A 21,532-nucleotide genomic window follows, 5' to 3' on the forward strand; every position below is an offset into this window, starting at 1 on the left:
TTTGAAAAGAAGAAAAAATATTAACTTTTCAATCTGTTGGATTCAATTTCTCATTACTTAATATATTTCTAATTATATTAATAATATTAACAATTTTAGGGTCAGAAATTTATACCATAAATTGAAATTATTTTTGCATGTACTAATAAATTATTACGCTTATTATTTACAATGTCAAAAAAAAAAAGCGAAGTAGCGCCAAACCTGTTTTAATAGTTATTTTTTGACACGTAATAAAAAATTATTAAAACAATAATCGATTAAAATAGTATTTGACTTACAAAGTTAGGCAGCGAACAAGAAAAGCTATAATTCAGACATTTGAATATTAAAGTTTAGTTTTCTTCATATTCTCTTTCTTTTTAATAATTGTTTGGATTAATCGATCAACAATAAAAGTTGAAATGAATTGATAAAGGTTTATAAGATTTTTATTGAATAAAGGAGGAATATTTGAATTTTATCAACTTTGAGGGAAGACAAATTTTCTTTATATATTTTGCCTTTAGATTTAAACAATTTTAAATTAATAAAGCTGATTATTTGAATAAAGTGGAAGAAAGTTTTCTTTCTTTTATTTAATTAATTTAGTGGAATATAACTTAAAATGAAGACAAATATTTCTGGTCATTCAGTAATCAATGGATTACTTTCTTCTAAGCCTGAGAATATTTTAGAAACTATACAGATTTTAAGCCATATTGATGTTAATGGTATTCCATCTAATATATTAGATTATTTGAGGGTATCACCATTATGTATTGAACTTCTTCAAGCTTGGTCAAAATATGTAATTGAAAGTATTTCAGTTAAGAAAAGTAAAAAGCCTATACAAAATGGAGAATCTATTGAAAGAAAAATTGTTGTTGGAGTTTTAAATTGTATCTCAGAAATTTTTGAATATTATATTCAAATATTAAGAATGACAACAACAAGAATAAATATGAATGAATTAGATGAATTTAAAGATAATATTGAAAAGCTTGGGATACTTATTATATCAAAATACAAAATGAATATATATCGACATTTGAATTCTACTTCAAAAATTTTAATTTCATCATCATTAAGATTATTAGCATCAATTTCAAGTCTAAGTAAAATACATAAACAAGAAATTTTACATGAATTCAACTTTACTTTACCATCATTTCTTTCAATTAGTAAATTTTTTGAATATAAAAAAAGAGAAAGATCAGAATTTGAACAAATTTCCATATTACAAAATAATAATCAAGATATTTTTACTTTATTATTTGAAAAAAGATCTGAAATTGGAGTTAGAATTCAGTATTTGAGATTTGTATTTTCATTTTTTGATATTTCATTCATTGAATCTTCAAAATTTCATGATTCAAAAGTTATTGAAAAAGATATTGTACAATTTTTAAAGATTCGAAATATAAGTAACTCTATTTTTAAAAATTCTATTCATTATGATACTTTTAATATTTCCAAGGGATTATTATTTATTTTTGAGAATACCATTTTAGAAAATGAGGAAATATCCAATGCTTTAAAAGCATCATTTTTTAATTTGACAGTTATTAATTATATATTTAATAATTTGGTTGAGATTCTTTCTCAAGTTAATTTAAAGAATCAATTAGAGGATAGAAATGATGATTTGGAAAGATATGCAAGAATTATTGAGAAATTATTAAGATTACATATTAATACTAAAACAAAGGAAAAGATTAGATTAATATTTGTTTGGTTTAAAAGTATTAATAGACAAGTTAAATATCCAATCATACAAAAATTATTGATTAATATTTATTATGATCTTACTTTGCAAGAAAAGATGGACTATTTTGAGAGTTCTACAGTTCAAATCAACTATATTGGAGAAAGTAAATTGGAGGGAATACTTATTTCAGGGTTTATTTCTAATTTAATTAAGATTATTACTCCAATTGAAAAGGATGATCTTCAAAAGTTTATAATTCAGAATATTCTAAGTAACAATTCTATATCAGAACTTGATTTTGATGTAAAGTATTTAGTGAATTGGATTATTCCACCATTTATTAGGAAGATATTATTGGGGGGAATAGGATCAGTAACAGTATCAGGTTCTGGATCAGGATCATTATCAGGAGCAGGATCGGGATCAGTGTCAGGATCAGGATCAGGGATAAAGCTCCTCAATACAGGAGATAATTTATTTGTAAATATTTCAAATTTGGTCATTTTGATTAATCTTTCCAAGAGATTATCTTTTATTATTGATCTTATTATTTCCAAATCTACAGAATCACAATTAAATGATCGAATTGAGTACATAATTAATACTATTAAACAAATTATATATCATTCTTTTCCAGAAATAGGTCATATCTTGAATTTATTAAGATATTACTTCAAACAAGTTAATCCAGAGAAAGATCAACCAAATATCATTAATCATTTCTTTTTAAAAAGAGATCATTATAATACTTCATCAAGATCTAATTTTTCGAATGAATGTTTTATTGGAAATAAAGAAGATAAAAATGAACAAGAACAAGAACAAGATGAAGAAGATGATATATTTATTAATATTATTACATCAAAAAGTCCTAATGGAAAGGAAAAGAAAAGTAAAGTAATTCATCAAAAAGTTGATGATGTTAATATGGAATCTTCTATTATTGATCATAAATTATTAGAAAAAGAAAATATGAATTCTAATATGATCATTTTTCATTATATTAAAGTTCAAATTAATAATCATCATATTATTATGGAAAATAATCTTGAAAATAATCTTGTTATATGTAAATTTCAGATTCTTGAAATAATTCTAAAAGCTCTCAAATCTGTTTTAAAAGCATTTGGAAATGAATTCTTATTAAGTATGGGATATAAATTTGATAATACCAAATTAATTTTAGATCAAGTTTATAGAGAAACTTATTTGAATGATGAATTTTTAACTAATTTATCCATTTTTCAATATAAGAGATTTTTTGATCATTATATTTATCAAATCATTTTATATTCACTTAATATTAAAGAATTAAAATATGATTGGAATTGTAATAAATTATTATTATTCAAATTTTTGGATAATTTAATTTCTATTATTATTCAATATTATCAACAAATTATTAATCAAAATCAAAAAACAATAATTAATAATAGTACTTCTTTTATAATAAAGTATTTTACAAGTATGTGGATTTCAATTGTGAGTAAGTTAAATAATTCAAGACAAAATAGTGTATTTTATTATTTGAATTCTTTAAATAATGAAGATCATTGTTTTAATTTAAATTCTATATATGTTCAATTAAAGTTACTATTATTTGTAAATAAGATTTTGTATAATTATGATATTTTGATTAAAGGATTTTTTGGAGATTATATAAAAGAAGGGAAAATTAATGAAGAATTTTTGGATAAGAATATGGATTTAATAATATTATTATTAATGATTAATTCATCAAATAATAATATAGAAAATCAACAATATGAATTATTAGTTAATAATATTAACTTAAAAGGATTAATTGGTCAACTTAAATCAGATTTTAATTTAATAGAAAAGAATTATCAATTAAAATTCAATAATATTAATGATTATATAATTGATATTATTGAGAGAAGAATTAGATTTGAGTTATTAGAAGATATACAAAATAATATCGGTCAATATTCAATAGATTTCAAAAATGGAACAAATTCTATTCAAATTTTATTATCAAATATTTTTAATAATTGGATATATAATGATGAAATTAGAATGAAGTTTTTAAATGGATTTGAAATTATAAATGAGAAAAGTATTATTAAGAATGAAATAACTTTTATTAAGAATGTTGAATATTATTATAAATTAATATATGATACAGGATTTCAATCAGAATTTGATATATCTGAAATTATTTCTCATTTTATTAGAATTTCTTTATTATATTCTATTGATAATCAAAATAATTCTTATATGGATGAGATTTATTCAAGTATTTTAGAATTGAATTATTATCAAATGCAAGTTTTCAATAGATTAAGATCTGAGAGAGATGGATATAGAATAAATATTAAAACCATTTCTATGATTAATAAAGACAATTTATTATTAATGAAAATTGAACAATTTTTAATATATTTAGTAAAATTAATTAGTAATATGGGATTTAAAGAAGGAGAAAATCAATCAAAACTAATAATGATGAGTTCTTTTTTGGATATTTATATTAAATTAGGACTTGGAAATGAATTTCTTTTTAATTTATTATTTTTGAATGATTATAATATAAAAGAAATAGTTATAAATTATAAAGAGAATAATCAATTAAGTGAGTACTTAATTGATACTATTTTGGATAATATATCAAATTTTGAATTAGTTTTAATAACAAGAGAATTTATTCAAAAAGAAATGGATAAAAAAGAAGGGATTTTGGGACTTTCTGGAAGAATTTTCCTTTCTAGATTGATACAAGAGTTATTTAAAGCCTACATTTCTACAATGAAGATGGAGGAGGAGCAAGAGGAAGAGGAGAGGCAAGAGGGGGAGGAGAGACAAGAGGAGGAACAGGAGCAGGAGCAAGAAGAAAAAGAAAGTATGAAAGAACATGAGGAGAAAGAAAATAAGAAGAAAGAAAAGAAAGTAATTGATCGTTGTTTCTTGTTGGCTTTTGTTGAGTTGATAAAGATTTTGGTAGAAGGTGATATTTTCCAGTATTATAGAATTAGATTATATAGTATTAAAGAGGAGAATAATATTAATGAAAAAAATGGATTATATTTAAATATTCCAATTGAGATTTTTGGTTATAAAAAAAATTCTTCTAAGATAAATGATGAATTAATGATTGGAGTATTTGTATATATTATGGTAAATTTCTTTCCATATATTTATTTAAGAGTGGATGAGTTGGATGTTATTAATATTAAAAAAAGAGATCAATTGGAAAATATGATGATTGAATCATTTCCATTAGGATATAAGCTTATTTTGATTTTGGATAATTTGGAGTTAATTAAGTTTAAAACAAAAATTTCTCAACAAGAATTGTTTAATAATGATATTGATACAATTATTATTAATAGTACAACAAAAGAGTTGATGAAATTGTATAATTTTTATAAGAAAGAAATAGAAGGAAGAAAAAAGAAGAAATATGATAATTATTGGGAGGAGGATAGTCATAATAGAAAAGTATTTAAAAAAGTATTAAAAACATTTAAAATTTTTTCATTAATTATAGGGGATTATGATAAATCAATAATGAAATTATGTATACAAGATGGAAATAAGCTTTTAAAACTACAGAATGAAAAAGAGTATAATACATTTTGGGAAATGTTGGATTTATTAGTATTAAAGAATCAAGATAATAAAAAAAGCATGAAATTAAATCATAAAAAGTGTTATATTCTTGTTAATTCAAATTTGATTTTTAAATTTTTGATTGAATTGTATTCTCGATATAGTAATAAAAATAAAAATAATAATAACAATTATAACAATTATAACAATAATAATAATAACAATAATAATAATAATACTAATAATAATACAAATAATAACAATAATATTAATAACAATAATAGCAATAACAATAATAATATGGAAATGATTTGTGAAATTACTTATTTAGGTTATTTGCTTTATTATGAGAATATTGAAAAGAATAAGGATGAAAAGAAGATCATTTCTATTTTGATTGAATGTTATAATGTAATATTATTAAAATTTCAGACTTTGTTTGAGAAGACGAGTGATTCATCATTGAATTATTATTATTATTATTATTATTATTATATTATATTAATGCCAATATTAATGGATAAATTAAATAATCCATTATATTGTTGTTTAAATAATTATTTGATACAATTAAAAGATGAATCAAATTTTAATGAAAATAATAAATATTTGAATTTTATTATAAATTATAATATAAATGAATCATTTTATGATTTATTGAAAAAAGTGAAAGAAATGAAGGAATATCAAGGTAAATTTCCTATAGGATTTATAGAATCAAGTAAAACTTTTATAAATAATAGTAGAAATGTTTTGGATTACAAAAATAATAATATGAAAGAATTAGATTTATTATCAATAATATTATTATCAAGTACATTATATTTGGCAAAGATTAAACAAATGAGATCTTTTAAATTTACAAGAAATATATATAATGAATTAAGTCATTTTTGTATTATTAAAATTGAATCGTATTATGGTATTTTTAAATAAGATTCATGATATTTTGTTTGATTATTTGAAAGTTGTTAATATATCAAATCTTAATAATAATGATAGATATATTATTATGGTATTATTTATTTTTATAGAATATTTGATAATATTAAAAGAGGATGAAAAGTTGAAAGATTTAGAATATAATCAAAGAATGGATTTAATACTTTCAAAAGAATATATAATAGATTATTTAAAAATAACAAAAATAGGTGAATTTCAATACGATAGTTTATATTATAAGATTTTGAATGAATCAAGAAGTTGTAATTATAAATATAAAGATTATAATATAAATGAAAAAGAATTGAAAAATTTAATATTAATAAATCACAATATGTTTTTAGTGAATAATAAATTAAAAGAAACATTAAATATTGAAGAAGAGAAAGAAGAAGAGGAAAATAATAATTTAATGAAGATGAATGAAAATAATAATGATGATAATAATATTGATGAAATTAGAAATATGAGAAAAAGGGAAAGAATTAAATTAATAAAGTATTGGTATCATTATTATTCAGTTTATTTAAATAATTATTATTTAGATTTTGAAAATGAAGAGATTTCAGAATTTAATTGGCTAAATCCAAATTTGAAGAAATTAAGATATACTTTGAATAATTTTCCATATAATACAAAATTGGTGAAAAATATGGATTTAAATTTTAATTTGAATATAAGAAATTGTATTAGTAATAATAATAATAAAGATGATGATTGTATTTATGATTTGGGATTTGTAATTCCAATAATTAATTCAAGATTTAAATTAGCTTATTCTGTATTAAGAGAGAGAGGTTTCCAGAATTCAAAGAATAAGAATACAAATTTGATGAATGATGGTATTAAAGAATTTGATGATACAATGGAAGATGAAAGAGGAGCTGATGCTCGAACTTGCTCAGGTTTTGTGGAGAATTATAATCAATTAAGTGAATCAAGATTCTTTAATAAGGTGATTGATAATAACTTTATTTGGTTGAGAAATTTCTGTAAAAATGGTTCTCTTCAATTACTTGTCAATTCTTTATCTTGTACTGATATTTCTATAAGGTATTATTCTTATCAGACTTTGAGTCTACTTTATGAAATTATTAGCTTTCACTATAATAAATATCTTCAGAAGCTGAGAGAACAAGAAAAAGAACAGGAAAGTGAGCAAGAGCAGGAACAGGAGCAGGAGCAGGAACAGGAACAGGAAAATGAAGAGGAACAGGGACAAGAACAAGATGAAGACGATGAAGATCAGGAGCATATAGATGATAAGGATCAAGAACAAGAAGATCAGGAGCAGATAGAAAAAGAAAGCCAAATAAAAGAGATGGAAACTATGAATAAGAAAAAAAGAAATAAAAAACAGAAAAAAAAACATATAAGATATATATTTAAAGAACTTCCTCAAGTATTTATGATTTTGAATACCTTAAAGAATACAGTATCAGGAACATTAGTAACTGAGCATAGAGAATCAAATTCTGATAAAAATGATTATGAAAAAGTAATTGAAAATAAACATGAGGATTGTATTAGATTATCATCTTTTTTAACAAGATTTATCTCAGATTCTATTGAAATAATATTTGAACCTGAAAATAAGTTATTTAAACAAGTCAATTATTTTATATTATCAAGATCATTCTTAGATAGATATGATATTCCTTTATTATTTAATTTATTATATTCAGAAGATGCAAATGATCATAATATATATAAATCTTTTATATTTAATGAATTAGAGACAAGTATTCAAGTATTAAAATCATTGAAAAATATTAAAGGTTTAGAATTAAATCAAGAACATGATTCAATTAATAGAAGATTTCTATTTCCAATATTATTAAATTATATTAAAACAAATAATATTTATTCTCAACATAATTATTTTGAAAATACTATTCATATTTTAAAAATGATATTAAATATGATTAATAATAAAGAATCAAATATAATATATCATAATTTGGAGAATATTAATCAAAATTTAGATTCAGAATTGGAATTAGAATTGGAATTAGAAAATATGAATTTACAAAATCAAAGTATTAAATTGATTAATAATTCTTTAATATTTACAAATCCAAAAATTGAATTTTTACTAAAAGATTTAATAAAAAATAATATTGAAAATAAATTAATAAATCCAGAAAATAATTTACCTTCATCTATTATTTTAACAATACAAATGGTTAATCAATATTCATTATTAGATTTTATCAGAAATTTAATACAACAAATTACCATTTCTAATAATAACAAATTAAATAATAGTTATAAAAATTTTAAAGAAATTCTTCAATTATTAATAAATATTTTATTAGTTATTACAAATAATATGTTTAATGGTAATATTTCTTATAATAATGAAAAAATATTTTATAAACTTAAATATTACAATAATCAACATTTGAATAAAACTATATTAAAATTTCTTGGAGGTTATAGTAATTCTTATTGGGTATTTCAAAAACTTTTAACATGTATTAAATTAGCATTTAATACAAAGATTTCTAAATTTTATGATCAAGATATTATTATTAATATATATCATATTTGGTTTAATTCTTATATTGGATTATTATATTGCAATAAATATATATTCAAAGATTTTGAAGATACAAAATTATTTAATGAATTAATTTCAAATTATCAACAAGTATTGAATAATTATTTAACTTATAATAGTAATAATAATAATAATAATAATAATAATTAGTTCTAAAACTAATTATTAATTTACTTATTCAACATTTTTTTGAAAATTATAAATTAACATATCATTAATAATTATAGATATTTGTAGAAATCTTATATTAAGAAATTAAGCTTATTCTCTATATTTTACTATTCATTTACTTACTTATGTTTACTAAATTTGATTTTCCTAATAAAAGATGATTAGAAACTTACTTAACTAAAATATTCTTAAAAAAAAAAGAATCAAAGAAATAATCTAATAATAATCAAAAATGACTTGTAACATGTAATATTTATTTTTATTATTATTATTATTTGCACAATTAAAATTAATTATTTTTGAGACAGCCCGCCAATTTAATATAATTTAATATATTATTTAATTAATATTATTAAGTACCTTGAATAGTGTCTGGAAGAAGAGAAGTAAAGGAAAAGGAGAAATTTTTTTTTTTACATTAAAAATAGGTAAAAAGGATCATATCAGTAAAAAACTTCCTTGAAATTAAACAGATATACAGATATATATATATATATATATATATAGAAGAATCTAAATACAAATAGTTTATTGTAACATATAATTTACAATCGACTATTTTGAAGAAAATTAGAAAGAAAAGGAATAAGAAGAAAAGAAAAACAAGGTCTTGAATTTTCTTTTTAGTAATCTCAAGTCAAGGAAGAACTTAGTAAATTACTAATAACTGATACAATCCCAAGTAAAATAAGAAGAGAAGTCTATTTAAAAAAAAAAAAAAAAGAATATTATTTTAAAAAATTTGTAATTCTTGTGATCATGAGTACCGACTTTATGAATGTAAGAAGAAGTGCTTGGGCTGATGAGGATATTGACGACTTTGAACCATCATTTGATGAACCATTAAAAGGTTTTGAATCAAAACCTGATAAAGATGGTATTAAACATGTAATTAGTTATATTAAAGATAGTAAAGGTTCTACTATTAAAATCACAAAAAAAATTAAAGAAGTTAGAAATATTATAAAAATTAATAAGAATGTTGTGAATAGAAGATTAATTATGGAAAGAAATCTTGCAGATAGATTCAATTCTGATACAGATGTTCCAAAACTTGGAGATGAAATATCTATTGATATTCCAAAGAATACAGATTCAATGAACTTTCAAGATAAAGATAATGATGATGATTATTATTTCATGGATTTACCCACATCTAATAATAATAAACTATCAATGTTTAAAAAATCTGGAAATAATTATCCATTCATTCTTGGTGATGAACAGATTGAAAAAATTACTTATGGACAACAAAATAACTCTATGAATGATATGAATTCATCTTTTACTGGTGGATTTGGATCTAATGCTTCCTCTTCTAATGGACTAAATCTTGGATTTGGTACATCACTTACAAACAAAGGTGGAATGAGTGATGTTAAAACAACAGTTGGAAGTGGTATAATCACTTCAAATATTAACTCCAGTAACAATACTGGAATTAATACTATTGGTACAAGCATTGCTAGTAATAATGCTAACAGATATCAACCTCCATTCCTTAGAACCACTTCCAGTAGTGCATTTGAAAGAGGATCAAATTTACAATCATCACATAGAGATGATTGTACAGTCAGAGTTGCAAATCTTTCTGAAGATGCAACTGAAGAAGATCTACAAGAACTCTTTAAAACTGCTGGAAGAGTTGTAAAAGTCTTTCTTGCTAAGAATAAAAATAATTCCAAGAATACTAAAGGTTTTGCATTTATTACTTATTCTAAGAGAGAAGAGGCCCAAAATGCTATTAGAAAACTTAATCGTCATGGATATGATAACTTGCTACTTAATGTAGAATGGGCAAAAACTAAAGAAAAGTGAATTAAGGCAGGATAGAGACTCATGTCTGAGCCCGCCATTTATCAAGTTTTAATATAATGATCAATTTTATATTTATTATTATAGTTATTTTCGATACGAAAAATTATCACAAATTCATTAATTTACTATAATTTTAGAAAAAAATCGACTATTTGTTTAATTAATTAATTACATATACTTATTACCTCTAGATTCTACAATTTTCTATATTATTATTCATAATGTTAATAATAAGCATGCTCGCTTTTGCGTAAACATTTGTTTACATGTCAGCTCTACACCTAATTATCATTCGCTCTCTTTTATTCTTTTCTTCTTTTTTTATTCTTCTTTTCTCTATCGATTTATACTTATACTTGTACTATAGTTTTTTATCATATTAAATTATCCAAATATGTGTTTATATCTCCTTAATAGACCATAATTTGTACCACATGCAATTTCCATTCCATCACTATCGTAATGTAATAAAACTACATCCTCAGAATCATCATTAATGTCATCACAAAAAATTGTACCTAAATTAGATCCATCATACAGTGAATGTATATATATTGCTTTTCTTAAAGAATTTTTATTTTTGGAAAAAAAAGCATTTTCATCGTCAATTATAGGACAGAATGGCGCCAATTGTCCATCATGTTGATTTAAATAGCAACTTGTATCTAATTCAAAATCAATAATCTGATTTTGACTTTGATTTTGGCAAGAATAATTCGTATTATTTATTGAATTATTATTAGTAATAGTTATAATTTCTTGTTCATTCTCAGATATTGTTTCACCAGTAATAGTTGTTGTCAATGACATATTATGATTAGATCTATTAACTAAAGAAGAATTTTCAATATTATTTGATCCATAGAAACATGTGAAATATTTTGATGCTTGAATAAATTGAGGTATAAAACCACTCATACTCATATAGCTACTATTTTCATGATTATTGTAATTTTCATTCAAATGTTGTATATTATTTGTATCTTCATTTTCTTGTTCGTATTCATTTAATATTAATCCATTGCAGTAAGTCATAATTATTCCTTTACTAAAACAAACATTTACACAATCAGCAGTTTGTATTCCTGGTAATGAAATTCTGAATTTAATTTCTACTTCACCCAAATTATTACATGTCCATACATTAATTTCATCAGTAGAAACTGTTAAAAAATTAGTAAAGTTATTAATTTCAGTAATTTGATCAAAAAAGATGAATGCTTTAGGATGAAAGTCTCTAGTTCTTGAAATCTTTTTGCTTGAATTTGTTAGTAAATTCCATACTCTAATTGAACAACTTTCTTGTTTTAATAGTAAATACTCTCTGTGTAATTCTAAAAATTGTATATCTAATGATGATCTTAATTTTACTATAGTTTTTTCCTATAAATATTAATTTTTTTTAATATTCATTTTATTTTTGTTTTGAATAAAAAATCAACTTACAAGGTATTCCCCATTTGATATATTACATAAATGTGCTTCTATTGTTGAATATGATGGTTGTCTAATAAAAAATAGTAATTAATAAGAAAAAAAAAATCGCATATCATTGATAAAACTTACCTAAAAAACACAACAGTACCATCAGATATTCTCATTTCCAAAAAATTTTGGCCTTTAATTTGATATAGTTTATTATAATTACTCATATCCCAAAAAGTAAAATAATCATTTTGCGGATCTGCTACTACTATTCTTCCATTCCCATCTAAAGGAAAAAGTTTATTTTTTTTTTTATTATTTTTTAAACTCACCATCGAATTCAATAAATCCTGGATTCCCTACTTTAATTTGTTGAAATTCCTTTCCAATATTACTTGAGATATTTCTTTTTAACATTACATCTTCTATATTAAAAATAGTACAATTCAACATTGATGGATCATGATGAAATGCTATTACTATTGTATTATTCAACTTGTTGTAAAATAAAGATCTTATTGCTTTATTTAATAAATATTATGATTTATCTTTTAATTGAATTCATTTAATTTTCAAACTTACTTTCTGATGGAGATCTATTTAAAATACATAATATTTTATTATTATGCCTATTATATGCTGTTCCTAAACCAGAATCATTTCTTTTTATTGATTTTTAATTAATAAATTTAATTTGATTTAATTATTTAAAACTTACAATACAAAAAGTATCTCTTTACTAAATACAACCTCAATAATCTTAGATGGTTTACTTAATTTACAATGCCCACGTATTATTTGCGGTAAATCATTTGTTATATTAAGAATACTACTCAATTTCATTCTTTTGAATTCCAATGTTTGTGATAGTGTTGGGGGTATTCTAAACTCATTGCTTTGTGCTCCTCCATAGTATTTATTTTGTATAATATTTTTCACTATTGATAAATTAACCCTTTTGTTTGTAACATTGTAATTTCTTATACTTTTCTTCTTTGTCATTTATTTAATTTTTTTAAAAATAATTCCTCTTTTAATTTATAACGAAAAAAAAAAAAATTAGAAGTAAATGTTAATTCTAATAAAAAACCTCTTTGACCCTTAATTTTAATTCAATGCTTTATACTTAATTAATTTATTATCATTAATTTCACTATTGACATATAATTTTTTTCAAAGTATTAGAACAAAATATTTATTTTATTTTATTTTATTTTTTTCAATTGATCAACTCTTTCTGTAATTAATTAATCAAAATATTTTTTTTTTTAATAAAATAGTTGTAAAAAAAAGATATTTATATTTATTACACTGATCCCTTCTATATTAACGCATTTACTTCACATATTAAATATATTTCTTTGTCTTATTATTATTCTAATTTTTTTATTCCTATCTATTTAAAATTAATTAAAAAAAAAAATCTTTAGTGGTCAAAAAATGACGTGGCAATATTAAATATTTTTTTAAAAATTAATTTAAATAATTTTATGTGGACGAAGATTCTCCAATAAAATATTTTTTTTAATTCAAGATGGATTATATGGACATATTAATTAACAAGTTGCAATAGTTCCTATACCGGTGTTTGACAATTTACATGCAGATTTGCATGCACACCACAACAAAAAAATTGACCTAAAAAAATATCTAAAATATAAAAGTTAAAGAGGAAAAAGGAAAGCTTTCCAATTTTTTCTTCAAGAAGAAGGAATTAATTTGAACTAATTTTGGTAAGTAAAAATTTTTTTTAAAAATTAATATTACTTTATTTTTTAATTCGCAAATGTATATAATCATGTGCAATTTATATCAATTAAAAAAAAAAAAATTAAACTTAAATGGCGGTAACACGAGTTTCAATGATTTAATTAAAATTTATTATTAGAATTTTTTTTTTTACTGAAATAATATCATCGTTATAGTTTATATAATAAGAAGTTAATTAAACAAATAAGATGGATTCTTTAGATGAAGTGATTCACGAGAAATTTACATATGTTTTTATTCCATACCATGACTCTGACAAAATAGAAGTTAGAGAATTTTCTGGTAAGGAAGTCAACTTCAAGAATTTAATGCGCTCACATTTTTCCAGTAAATTAAGGAGTAGTGAAGTTTCTAAACTCCAAGAAACATTTAACAAGGAATCAAAAGCTTCAGACCAACTTGTTGAACAAGCAATCTTAAATAGTCAAAATTATGAAATTATTAGTCTTGTATTACCAAACAAAAGTAATAATTTTACAGCAACAAATGCATATATTGATTCAATTGGAAGAATTAAAGAAATGCCTATTAATCCAAGAGCATCCAAAATTTGTTCAACTGATGTAAGAGGGGATTGCTTTATTTCATCTTCATTTGACGATGAATATGTATTTAAGAGAGTCAGTTTTGGTGAGGAAGAATATAATAAGCTTTGCAAAAATCCTCCATCTGCAGAAAATAGGTGGGATGCTTCAAAGATTTCAACAATGTTAAATAATCCAACAGATTTACTAAAAAGTAAAGAAGAAGATAAGATTTTAAATAGATGTGAGAGTTGTAGAAAAGAATCTGAAAAGACTTTACTAATTTGTAGTAGGTGTAAGAAAGTAGCATACTGCAATGTTGATTGCCAAAGAAAAGATTGGAGTTATCACAAACAATTTTGCAAATAATCTAATTAAAAAATGAAAAAGTAAGAAAAATCCATAAATTAATTTATAAAAATAGTTATTAATAAATACTAGAAAAAAAAACTAAATTAAATATAGAACAATATACTTGTAATTATTATTATTACAAATTAATAATAAATCTAAAGCTCATCACGAGCAGTATGTATCCAAATAAAGTCTAAAATAGAATTAACTTCTCTTTCTCCATCAAAATCTATTGGATTTGCCTTTTCTCTCTTCTTGTACAATTTTATTGTTGGAAATCTAAAGATTTTTCGACCAATTTGATCGTCTGGAATAAAATTTGCTGACATGTCAATCTTTGCAACAAGAACATTAGTCTTTGATGTTACAATGTTAGCAACTTCATTATATATTGGGTCAAAGGTCTTACAATGTCCGCACCATGGAGTATAAAATAACACTAATACATCTCTAGTAGAATCATAAACTATTTCTTTGAATGTGTTACCAACCAGAATAAAAACTGGTCCATTTTGTTTTGAAGGAGTTACTTGGGAATGATAAGTAATGTTCACCATTCCTGATCTTACTTCATCTATAAAATCACTAATAATGTTTGGTGAAAAATTAATTGAAGTATGGTTATTTAAAATAATCCAGTTTGATTCATTTGGTTTTCCTATTGATAAAATCTCTGCATTATTATTACTACTAGTAATACCACCAATACCTGTATTGCTTTCTAAATTATTTAAGTAAATCTTTGGTAAATCTAAATGATATTTCTTTGGAGGTGATACATTAAGGTCATTAATCATAATTATTGATGGAAGTAAGTCATCATCAATATGTAGAAAGTCCATAAATCTTCGATTAATTGGACCTTCATTTCCAGACATTACAAATAATGGTCTTTCTTCAAGATATTTATTAGATTTATCAGCTTTTTCGTTTCTAATAGCAATCACTCTCTGTAAAATATTATAAAATTGATGAATAATTGAAGATTCTTTATTAAGTTCTTCAATATAATTTTCACTATTTCCACTAAAAATTAATAATAATATTGTGCCACCATTATCAATCAAATTACCTATAGTGTCTTTATTTAAAAATATAATATTTTCTTGTTTATAATAATCAATAGTATTTAAAATTAATGCTTCTTCTTTAAAAGGGCCATTAATTGTTTTTACATGTTTTCCAGAATTAAATAAAAGTATTTTGGATTTTTTTTCATGATTTTCTATTATATCCGTAATATTAAATTGAAATTCATTTTTATCAAGAATATCTTTGTTAATTAATAAACTCTTTTTAAGGTCATTATAATTAGCTTCACCAAATATAACATCATCATATATTTTACAAATATCAACAACTAATAAGTATTCTGTATTATTATATTTTTTTTGAGATTCAAATTCATGTAAATATATTACTGAATATCCACTAATTTCCAAAAAGAATTTAATATTATCTATAGTAGAAAGTTGAATTAATTGTGATTTTGGGTTATTTTCTAATCTAGAAATTTGTTGTATAATCCAAGAAATAACTTTCTTATGATATATATTCCCATAAAAATCAATAATTTTTAATTTTTGATTTTCTTCTTTTTTAACTAATTTAATAGTTGGATAATCTAAAACATTAAGCTTCATTGATAAATTTGGGAATTCTGGAACATTTACTAAACCTATTAATAACTTTTTTGAATAGAAAAATCGATTAGGATGTTCTATAGAAAAATCATTAGAATGCTCAAAATACTTTACCATTTCATGTATTTGATTAATAGCTCTTTTGCTCATTCCACACCATGGTGCTGTAAATAGAATGATTAGATAGTCATTATTAGCTAATAAGTTTTCAAAAGATTCATCTGTTTGTATGGTAACAATTTCAAATATTTTATTAGTAATATTTTCATTTACATGACTATTATCATCGATAACTTCTTCAAGGTCAATTCCTTTAGCTGATGTAAAATGCGATTCAATAAACGGAATAAGATCTTCTGTATTATCTTTATTTGATTTATTACTACTTAGATTTATAAACTTTGTATTTGAATTTAATGTATCATTTAGTTCAGAAGTATTATCTGAAACTACATGTTTAGTTTCAAATAAAAGCAATAAAAAAAGTAGTGAAGTTATATATATTAGTATAAATGAAGTGGTTGAACGATTTATATTATTTAATCCCCACATAATTTTTCAACAGGAATTGCCATAAGCTTTGAATTGATAAATTAGAATTGGCATAAATTCAATGCTGAGATTTAAGAATAAATAAGTGCAATTCACTCAGATCAATTACACTTTTCTTCTCTTATCTATAAATATACATATATAATTTATACATTCACTTTTTTTTTAGTAGTGAAATAATTTAATTTTTTTTTATCCTTATTTTGGTCAAATTACATAATTATTAAATGAGTTTTGGCGGTACTTGCGCCGCCACATGCTGATTTTGAATATATGTAAAATTTAATAAGGATAAAAAAAATGCGGAGATTGGGTCATTACACTAAATATTCATATTCCAAAAGTTGTTTCCTTAGATAAGAATGAAAGGAAGTGTAGTATATAGAGATGAAGAAGGAAGAATTATTGATAAGGAGTTATGGTACGAGAAGAAAATAAATGAAAAAAGGAAATCGAAGAAAAGAAGTATTAAAAACGAAAATAAGTTCACAAAAGATCCAGAATTCGTTAAATATAGTGGTGGTATTATTCAATATGAGGAAGCCAAGAAAAAATATGCGGGTGAGAACAATCCGGTAATTCAGGATGAAATAATAGATGGAGGGCGTTATTACTTGAGTAAAAGTTATGATGATGAATTAAAGAAAAAAGATATTTGGGATGACCCGATTAAACTAATAAATGCGCAGGATAACAATATAAATAATTCTGGTTTGAGGAGTGATTTTGTTGATTTGGAAGCTAAAAGGCTTAAGTGCAAATTTATTACTCCTCAAAATAGATTTTCCATTGAAAGCGGTTATCGTTGGGATGGAGTGATTAGAGGTAATGGTTTTGAAGAAAATTATCTTATTAAAAAAAATGAAAAAAATAATACTATTTATAATATCGACTGATTTCATTTAAGTTAAAAACTATTTTATTTTATTTTATTTTTTAATCATTAATCCATTATAATTAACATAAATTTATAATTTTTTCTTGTCCACATGAAAAAATAAATATGAATTCCGGACACGTAATTTAATTACTTGCATTTGCATGTTGCATGCAAATTTTGGAAAAAATGGTCCACATAAAAAATATAGCAAATAAATAATTCGTTTTTTAAAGAACAAAATACAAATTAAAACTCTATTAAGAATTTTTTTAATATCTATTTTTTTTTTATTATTTTTTTTTTGAGTTAATATTAAATCAATACTATTTAAGCCAAGTAAAACTATTAATGTGAAATTATTGGGTAAAAGGTAATAATAAAAAAAAATTGATACTATTTAAACAAATTAAGTGCTGAAGAAATACAACTATACATAAAATAATTTAATATTAATAGTGATAAAAATAGTAAATACTGTCAAAATATTTCAATTGAAAGTATAATGCACATTTATTTATAAATTATTAATTAATATATGTATATATGCATATATAAATATATTAACATATATATATCTATATATATATATATTAATATGTATACAACAGGAAATAATTTAATTTGGAAGACTAGTTAAAAATGAGGCTATTTAAATGGAGGAAAGAATCAAAAAAAATAGTATTTCAAAATAAGAGAAGAAATACGATCAATTATGTAATTGAAAATTTGGAAAAAAATGAGAAGAATATTCAAAAGGAATATCATGAGAACTGTTTTGAAAAAAGTATTAAAGAAAGCTTGGCAAATAATCATTCTACAGATGATTTAATGTTAAAAAAAGAGCAGATTGAAATGGGAAAAGTTGATGATAATGGTGATTTTTTTCCACTAGAAAATAATTTTTTATGTTTAAAAGAATACATGGTGAATTTGAATAATGAAAAAAATTATAATGAATATATGAATTTATTACCAAATGATTCAGGCAGGCATAATTATTTAAGTTCAAACAATTCAGAAGATTACAAATTTTATTCACTTGATTATAATATAGAGGAAAATAAAGATTTTTCAAATATGGAATCAGAATATGCAAGTAGCCACGAATTTTCTAAATTAATGATGAAAAATTCTAAATTTAAAAATATTATTGTTGATTTTCCATCAAAATTTAAATCTGTTGGTGAAAATAATTCAAAATCAACTTTATCAAAAAGATCTGAAAAATTATCGAAATCGTTTTCATTGAATAATATTGACATACCTAAAATAAATAATGGAAAAAATGATAAAGAATTGGAATTATTATTTCAAAAGATAAAAAAATTCATGAGAGAAAAATATGGTGAATATAAAAGATTATTAGAAGAAGTTAGTTTATGGGAAGAAAATGGATATAAAAATGGAATCAAATTTTATAAAAAGAAAGAAAATAATAATGATTCTTATACAGTAATTAGAGGTATAATTGATACAGATATTAGCAAAGAAAATGAATCAATTTATGAAAGCTTACGTAAGAAAAAAATTACAAATATAAAAAATAATTGCCATTTAAATGATATAATATCATCAAAAGAATTGATTAATTATGTTTGGGAGACTGATCCACTTTCATATGATAATACTGTTGATAGAAGTAATAGAGTATATACATGGGATGATGGGAATCCAGGATTTTGTATATATTATCATTCATATAAGGGAGCTTTTGGAGTTCAGGGCAGAGATTTTATGTTAATTGGATATAAAGATGTAATTAATAATAAAGATCAATTTTCATCATGTGAGATTTCTAACTTGGCAACTTTATCATCTAGTTCACCAAGTAGAGCAAATTCTCCAAGTTCCAATTTTCATAATAATAAAAGGATGATCATAAATAATATATCACCAAGTAGATTAAAGATATGGTCAAAAAAGAATAAAAAAAATTGTAATAATAATATTAAAACTCAGCTACAAGGAATTAAGTCAAATATTAATGATTCAGCATTCTTTATATCATCTGATTTATCAAAGGAATTAAGTGATGATAAAAAATTTCATTCATTAATACAAAATATATATAATCCATCTTTTGTTAAAGCAAAATGTTATTTGAATGGAGTAAAAGTTGAAAAATTAACAATAAATAACAATATTATTTTGAGGATGGATATATTGTGGATTGGAGATTTAAATGGTAAACTTCCTGAATTTTTGAAAAGAACAGTGCTTTCATCATCTTTAAGTACTATTAAAGTACTAAAGGATAAATATATTGAAAAGAAAAAGAATGAATTGTTAAGTATAATCACAAATTAATGGCAAAAAAAAAATTCAATTCATTTCTTTAAATGAATACAACTTTAAAATGTTATAATATGAAAATGATATGTTTAAATGTATTAATAATGAATACAATGGGAGAATATTTAGTAGTAATAGTCCAAAATCATCAAATTAATTAATACAATTTCATTTTCATCATAATTTCAATATTAATATTATATACTTATGTTCAAAGCATAAAACCTAACATCATACCAAATCCAAATAACGAAATACTATTTCTGTTTGTTTCAAAGAATTTCTTCATTTTCTTTTTGAGTTTTTGGTAGTCAAAATGATCATTTTTATAATCAAAAATAGATTTCTTAATATTTGAATTTAAAAGACCTTCTTTAAGCGGATTAATAAGTTCATCATTTACTTTTTCTTTGCCATATTTCTGTCTCTAAATTAGTAATAGTTTATTATCTCAAGTCAAGGAAAAAAAAAAATCAACTTACCAAAAAAATATATATAATAGTACCAGTGCCAGTAATAATGAGAGTTGTTTTAATCATTTTTCTGCAGAATACTGAAAACATTAGTCCGCCATAAATAGGACAAAAATATCTCAAAACTAAAGTAACTTTTTCTCCAAACGTTTCTATACTAAGTCTATTAATCTCTTCAAAGCTTGAAGCTTGGATGATTTCCTTGATCATTTCTTCAATTTTGTTGTATTTTCTTTCCATCATATATTTACTTATCTTTTTAGTTCAATGATAATAATAACAATGACAATATTAAATAAATAATATTAATAATAATACTCTTAATTACCAATTCCTATTAGAAAATTGATTTGAATTTCAAATGACTTTTCCGTGTATATTGTTTATATATTAATATTAAGATTAAAATTTTTAAAAAAGTTATATATGTTGATTTTATTTTTTAAAATAGTCCCAGTTTATTTCATATTAATTATTTAAATATATAATTTTTTCCACATGCAAAAAAAAAAAAATTATCAACAACGGTATAGGGAAAAAAATAATTTTTTTTTTGTCATGCAGTTATCTGGTATTAAAAAAAAAAAAGAAAAATTCGAAAATAACAATTAATTAATAAATTAACATTTAAAGAAGTATTCAAGAATAGAATTTGATTATATATCAAGTCTAGGAGAAGAACTAATCAATTAAGATGAAGAATTTAATTGATATGAAAGATAAAGATGGAGATTTAATTAAAGGTAATTTTATCAGGAACAAATGTTGAATAAAATTTCATTAAAATATATTAAAAATAATAAAACAAAAACTTTAAACTACCTCCCACTATCTATTTTCTAAAATTATTTTTATTAATGCTTAA

General features: G+C 22.1%; 8 protein-coding genes and 1 further gene across 8 annotated transcripts, besides 1 other annotated feature; 6 read left to right on the forward strand and 3 right to left on the reverse strand.

Annotated features, from left to right (window-relative positions):
• Nucleotides 1–607: 607 nt before the first annotated feature.
• Nucleotides 608–6,196, forward strand: cgd4_1010 (hypothetical protein; the record flags this gene model as incomplete). Its single annotated transcript, XM_625702.1, has 1 exon — nucleotides 608–6,196. One exon carries the CDS (start codon nucleotides 608–610, stop codon nucleotides 6,194–6,196), a length of 5,589 nt encoding a protein of 1,862 aa, XP_625702.1.
• On the forward strand, nucleotides 6,180–8,915 carry cgd4_1020 (hypothetical protein; the record flags this gene model as incomplete). Its single annotated transcript, XM_625703.1, has 1 exon — nucleotides 6,180–8,915. The coding sequence occupies one exon, from the start codon at nucleotides 6,180–6,182 to the stop codon at nucleotides 8,913–8,915; it is 2,736 nt and encodes a 911-aa protein (XP_625703.1).
• Nucleotides 8,916–9,695: 780 nt separating this feature from the next.
• Nucleotides 9,696–10,754, forward strand: cgd4_1030 (eukaryotic translation initiation factor; the record flags this gene model as incomplete). The annotated part of the gene is made up of 1 exon (XM_001388019.1): nucleotides 9,696–10,754. One exon carries the CDS (start codon nucleotides 9,696–9,698, stop codon nucleotides 10,752–10,754), a length of 1,059 nt encoding a protein of 352 aa, XP_001388056.1.
• A 384-nt stretch (nucleotides 10,755–11,138) lies between these two features.
• cgd4_1040 (hypothetical low complexity protein) lies at nucleotides 11,139–11,789 on the reverse strand (the record flags this gene model as incomplete). The annotated part of the gene is made up of 1 exon (XM_625704.1): nucleotides 11,139–11,789. One exon carries the CDS (start codon nucleotides 11,787–11,789, stop codon nucleotides 11,139–11,141), a length of 651 nt encoding a protein of 216 aa, XP_625704.1.
• On the reverse strand, nucleotides 11,715–12,707 carry cgd4_1050 (the record flags this gene model as incomplete).
• Nucleotides 11,715–12,707: a sequence feature (experimental evidence is needed to validate the annotation).
• A 1,430-nt stretch (nucleotides 12,708–14,137) lies between these two features.
• Nucleotides 14,138–14,842, forward strand: cgd4_1070 (MYND finger domain protein; the record flags this gene model as incomplete). Its single annotated transcript, XM_001388020.1, has 1 exon — nucleotides 14,138–14,842. One exon carries the CDS (start codon nucleotides 14,138–14,140, stop codon nucleotides 14,840–14,842), a length of 705 nt encoding a protein of 234 aa, XP_001388057.1.
• A 140-nt stretch (nucleotides 14,843–14,982) lies between these two features.
• cgd4_1080 (conserved hypothetical protein) lies at nucleotides 14,983–17,022 on the reverse strand (the record flags this gene model as incomplete). Its single annotated transcript, XM_625705.1, has 1 exon — nucleotides 14,983–17,022. One exon carries the CDS (start codon nucleotides 17,020–17,022, stop codon nucleotides 14,983–14,985), a length of 2,040 nt encoding a protein of 679 aa, XP_625705.1.
• A 362-nt stretch (nucleotides 17,023–17,384) lies between these two features.
• Nucleotides 17,385–17,918, forward strand: cgd4_1090 (conserved hypothetical protein; the record flags this gene model as incomplete). Its single annotated transcript, XM_625706.1, has 1 exon — nucleotides 17,385–17,918. The coding sequence occupies one exon, from the start codon at nucleotides 17,385–17,387 to the stop codon at nucleotides 17,916–17,918; it is 534 nt and encodes a 177-aa protein (XP_625706.1).
• Nucleotides 17,919–18,541: 623 nt separating this feature from the next.
• Nucleotides 18,542–20,209, forward strand: cgd4_1100 (hypothetical protein; the record flags this gene model as incomplete). Its single annotated transcript, XM_625707.1, has 1 exon — nucleotides 18,542–20,209. One exon carries the CDS (start codon nucleotides 18,542–18,544, stop codon nucleotides 20,207–20,209), a length of 1,668 nt encoding a protein of 555 aa, XP_625707.1.
• Between the last annotated feature and the right edge of the window lie 1,323 nt (nucleotides 20,210–21,532).

This window comes from Cryptosporidium parvum, chromosome 4 (genome assembly GCF_000165345.1).
Source record: "Cryptosporidium parvum Iowa II chromosome 4, whole genome shotgun sequence".
In the NCBI taxonomy this organism is placed as follows: domain Eukaryota; phylum Apicomplexa; class Conoidasida; order Eucoccidiorida; family Cryptosporidiidae; genus Cryptosporidium; species Cryptosporidium parvum.